This window comes from Zeugodacus cucurbitae, chromosome 3, assembly GCF_028554725.1.
Source record: "Zeugodacus cucurbitae isolate PBARC_wt_2022May chromosome 3, idZeuCucr1.2, whole genome shotgun sequence".
Lineage (NCBI taxonomy): Eukaryota > Metazoa > Arthropoda > Insecta > Diptera > Tephritidae > Zeugodacus > Zeugodacus cucurbitae.
In genome coordinates, this window is record NC_071668.1 from 78,163,604 (window position 1) to 78,169,183 (window position 5,580).

The window sequence follows — 5,580 nt, forward strand, 5'->3', positions numbered from 1 at the left end:
ACTCCTGTTAGTTTTTACTGTTGCTGTTGTTGTTTTTGTTGTTTGGTTTGTGGCGTCATCATTCTGGTGGCTGCTGTTGCCGCCGCTGTTTTTCCTGTATGACACACACACACACACGCGCATACACTGTCGCTTATAAATACAAGAATTGATTCGTTCGAAAAGACTTTTTACAACCAAGTTGTCGCTATTGATTACACCCATACATACTACTACATGCATACATATGTAAATGTAGGAGACTATGTGTAGCGGATGGTCGCTCTTCAGTAATAAACAAGCATTGCGACGGTGGGCATAACAACAACAACAACATTCATGTAGTTGGAATGTAAAACTGCAATGAATATATGCGAATTTGGCATGTGCTGTTAGGGGAAGGATGACTAAATCTGGAAAAGAATTCTACATGCATACAAATGTAAGTTCGCTTGTCAATGGCGACATAACGAAGAGGGCAGAAGATTTCAAATAAGATCTGTATGTGCTGCAGTTTAAGAAAGACCTACATTGTCGCTTGGGAAGTCGCAGGAAATCTTTGTGGTCCCATAAACTGAGGTTTTGAAATTCAGAATAAATCTGTTATCTGTTCTTAATCTCAAAACATAAGAAAAATAAAAAGTAAAGATTGAAACTCTAAATCCAAATAACATAAATATACCAAAACTCCACTCTCTTGAATTCTCATAATTTATCAAACATAAATACCATTTATAAATGAACAGCAAATAAATCCAATTAAGCAGTGCCTTCAAAAAGATATAACTGCAACGAAAACTCAATTGAATTAAATTCATCAAATATTCAGGGATATCCGTCGCCAATCTCCGCGACGACTGCCATTTTTTCTTGCAATAGCTCCTTGCCGCTGAAATCAAGTTTGCTTCTGGATATTTCATCAATTTTAATGCCCTTGACTATATTCCATTTGCCGCGTTGTATTTCCACGGGGAAGGTGAAGAAAATCTCCTTCGGTGTGCCGTAGCTACCATCCGAGGCGACCGTCATCGGAACCATTACACCCTGCGGTGTGCCCGTCAACCAATCCCTCATCTGATCGCACAAAGCCTTTGCGGCCGACCACCCCGACGACACTCCACGCGCTGCAATTATATCGGCGCCACGCCTGATTACTGCTTCTGACAGTTGAGCTCTAAAAGAAGCCATTTCATCTCCCAAATATTCGGAGAGGCGGTAACTTTTGTTGTTGATGATCACACTGGTTATCGAGCAATCCGGGTGCATCGAGTCCGAATGATTGCCCCAGATAATCATATTCTTTATGCTGGTAGCTGGAATTTTTAAATTATACCCAATATAACCCACGGCACGGTTGTAATCCAAACGCGCATTTGTGGTAAAATTCTCACGTGGTATGGACGGTGCATGCTCGGCACAAATGTAGCACATGGTATTGCAGGGTTCAACGAGCACCACCACCTTGCAGTCTTTGCGTGCAAAAGCATCTAAGCAGAGACCTTGATCTTTCAATATTCTGGAGTTATTTGAGATCAGCTCAAAACGCTTCATGCCCGGCTGACGTCGTTTGCCGCCCATCAGGAACGCTGCTGAGACATCTTGAAAAGCCACAACCGGATCGCTGGTGGCGATAACGTCTCGCAACAACGGCAGTGCCGAGTCAATTAATTCCATTCGCAGACCCTCCATTTTTCCTGTCTCCACCGGCAGATCGAATAGATGCAAAATCATGGGCTGTTTCAAGCCGAATGCCATGCCGCTGGCTATAAATCCGGCCAGTGAGTATGCAACTTGACCGGCTGCACCGGAGATCAGCACACGTATTACTTGCTCCTCCTTAGTGGTCATTATATGGGTGCTCACGATACTTGGTAGTTGTTTTTTCTCCAAATAAACCGATTTTTATTTTCTTTTTTTACAATATTTTTGTTGATGTAACTTTACGGATTGCTACACAATTCCTTGTAAAGTGAAGTATTAGATCGTTTCAAAAATTATTTGTTTTACAATTACAAGCATTTAATGGAATCGCCTTCAACATTGCTCCAACCGCATCATCCACAGTAGAGTACAGAAGTGTTGTAGCAATTGCCACAACAACAACAATATTGTGTTGTAATGTCTCATTTCCCTGCCGCATTTTCGCTGCTGCTTAACGTTGCACGTGAATTGAAATGGAAGCAAATAAATAGTAGTCGCGGCGGCAAAGCAAAGTCAAGCAACTGAAAAAATGTCTGCAACAACACTTGAAATGCAGCTAAGAGTATTTATTTACGAGCACAATGCTACTATATTTCAATTCAACTCACTATCGTTTGCCGCGGTGGCTGCCACTGCGGCGCTGCGCCTCTCCTTCACTCGGGTGTTATTTTCGGTAATGTGTAACTTTCCGCTCAACTACTCGCTTTTGCTGCAAGCTGGTTTGCCGCCGTCACCGCCGCAGCGTTTTCAGCGCAGATTTGCGACATGCCAGCGGGTTTTACACGCTTTTCAAATACTGTTTACTGTTTTTGAATACTTCCTCCTCCGCTTTGCAGCCATTGTTTTGCGCCGTTGCGCGCTCTGCTGGCGTTCATCAGTCTTGCCTTTCGCTGCATTTACATTTGGCAATGCATACTTTTCGGCTCCTAAGCCGTGCGCCGCGAATCGCTGGTGTTGCTCGCATATATTTTTCACTGTCAGCTGAGTTGTGAAGTACCGCAGTTTTTGTTGCGCTTGCTTACATTTATATGCCGTTATTGTTGCCCGTGTTTATTGTTGTGAAAGTTTTTATATTTTGATATGCGCTCGACTTTATTCGTTTGCTCTTTTCCGAGTGACTCCTGTGCACATCTCACTTGATTTGCATTCATACATATTTAATTCATGTGCTCTTGGGTGTGTTGCGGCGTCTCTTGCTTGCCCTGGCGCATCCGTGTAATGCATACTTTTTGGCGCGGCGCACAATACCATACTCGCATGCATGTAATTGTGAAGTTTCTCCTGTTGTTGTTGTGGTTGTTGCTGCCGTATGAATGAGCATACAATTTGACTATTATTTATGTTAATGTCTCGTCTGATGCTTGCTTTGCTTTTTTCGCTTGAACTTCCCACGGTCCGCCGGTCCGACTGTCTAGTTGTCTGTTTATTGGCGAGTCGGTTGCTGCTTCGGATTGCATGCAGCACTCTTCACCAGAAGTGCTGTTTTCGGTTGCCTCGCACTGGTGAATCATCGTCTGCTTCATGAGTTGTTTGTCCCTTTGGTGGTTGCCGTGTCGGTTAGTTTGCTATGGGTTCACAACAGCGGTCGCCTGGTATTTGTTGTTGTCTCGTTGGCGGTTGCCAAGTTAACGCCATATACAATAACAACAATAAAAACAATGTCGGATGCTGCCACAGCAACAGCAAGCGCGACACACTGGCAGCCAGCAGCCAGCAGCCAACACTGGTGGCAAGTCCTGTTGCGGCTGTTTGTCCTGCCACTAAACACACACACACACACACACATGTCAACATGTTGGCGGTAACGCGGGATTAATGCGTGAGTGTGTTGATTCAAATACAAGCGCTGCCGCCACTCTGTGATGCTGACACTTCATCCACCACAACGCCACATTAATTTTATATGTATGCATGTATCTTTATGCTTTTTGTTTTGTATTTATCTTTGTTCTTTTTCGCAATTCTTTTTTCCTTCCTATGTTTGGCTTTAGTTTTTTTTTAGACGGCAAATGGGTAATTTACAGTTTGGTAAATGTTTTTCCGCAGCTACATAAAGCATTTGGCGTAATGAGCCAAACGCAACAACAGCAACAAAGTAAACTCTTGTCTGGAAATACAGTGGTGTATCGATTATTGGATACGTCTACTTTGAGTTAAGCATCGGGAGCACCTGATCTTTTATAAGGGCTTTCGTGATGTCCGTACCATATGTAGACATTGTGTAGACGAAATAAAATTTGGTTGCTGAAGAACTACTCAAAAAGGAAGTAATAATTTGAGACAGCAAACCAAATTGCGAATGAGTTCAAGAGATCGGTAGCTAATCGAGTGTAAAAGAAGAATGGGTTAGTTTAAATCATAAATTTTTATTGATGAATATGGACACCACTCTTGACTCATGTGTGACGCTTATTCACTAAAATATTTTTTTTGTGTGTTTTCACAGCTTTCACTAATAATTGAGCCATCGTTGTATGGATTTTAACGCAAATGTATTTGCACTTTGGACGTTGGCCCGTCCAAATAAATGTGTAATTTATGCATTAGAGAGTGCATAATGCTTTATTCAGCCATACTTAATATTCGCATTTTGCATTGGTGTTCCGTTCATTGGCGGGATTATGTGTTTGTGCCCTCAGACGTATTATTTATTTTGATATTTTAATATTGCCATGGAAATGTTATGCAATATTTCGCATTCACTATTTATCCAAAGAATGAATAAAACTTTTCATGTACAATATACATATCTACATACATGTGTGTAAAGTTTTTGTTTGAATAGTTTTAATTATTTGCTGGTGAACGTGTGAGATTGGATATCAAATTGAAGTTGGTTGGAGTTTTAATATTGCAGTGACTGCTTTCTTTCTAAAGACTTTTTGTGGTTGTTTATTTGAATTTCGAGCTTAAATTCAAAGTTATTAATTTCACAGCACATTTTTCTGTGGTCATTAAGTGTCTATTAAAAATGTCAAGGAAATTGAAAAGATCTGAATTAAAACAAGTAAGGAAGTGCTAAGCTCGTAACCGAACATTCGATATCAGTTTGGTAAGCTTCATAACCGGCCAATCCGAACGTCGATAAATTAAATTGTCCAATCTCTTTGTGATTTTTGTGTATATCATTAAATCATAAAAACTCAAAATATGTGAATGGATTTCTATCCATGTCGGTCAAGCTGGTCCAGATTGGTAACGCCTGCTGGGAATTGTACTGCTTGGAGCACAGTATCCAGTCTGAAGGCCAGATGCCTTCTGATAAGACTGTCGGTGATTGACTGGTGATGATTCATTCAATACCTACCGGCAAACATGGTCCTCGTGCCGTATTCGTCGATTTGGAACCCACTGTAGTTGATGGAGTCAGCAGTGGTACCTACCGTCAATTGTTCCACCCTGAACAGTTCGATAAGGAAGACGCTGCCAACAACTATGGCTGTGGTCACTACACCATTGGTAAGGAATGCGTCGTTTTCGTTTTGAATCGCATCCGCAAATTGGCCGATCAATGTATTGGTCTGCAAGGTTTCTTTATCTTCCATTCCGTCGGTGGTGGTACCAGTTTCGGTTTCACTTCCGGACTAACTTAACGACGAATAACGACAGGTATTTTCTTAGGGACGTCGAAGGACTTCAACTTAGTCAAATTCCAAATGAAGGAATATAGGAAGTAGCAAATATGAATCCTTGGTTAAACCATAGTCTCTCTAATGAAAGCGTAATCGGGACGATTACTGTAAGGATGATGGCAACATTATAAATCTGTAAATTATATATACATTTAATTATAAATAAAAGAAGGTGGCAGCGCTATCTGCATATTGTTTAGAATCTCGCAATTTATTTATCTAATTTTATTACGATAACACACAACGTGACCCTTATAAAATCCACAAT

The 5,580-nt window shown here is 41.2% G+C and overlaps 1 protein-coding gene and 1 pseudogene across 1 annotated transcript; one reads left to right on the forward strand and one right to left on the reverse strand.

Moving 5' to 3' along the window:
• Positions 1-804: 804 nt before the first annotated feature.
• LOC105211509 (uncharacterized) lies at positions 805-1,827 on the reverse strand. Its single transcript, XM_011182959.2, has one exon. The coding sequence runs from the start codon at positions 1,825-1,827 to the stop codon at positions 805-807; it is 1,023 nt and encodes a 340-aa protein (XP_011181261.1).
• Positions 1,828-4,831: 3,004 nt separating this feature from the next.
• On the forward strand, positions 4,832-5,273 carry LOC105211510 (tubulin alpha-3 chain-like; annotated as a pseudogene).
• Positions 5,274-5,580: the final 307 nt, after the last annotated feature.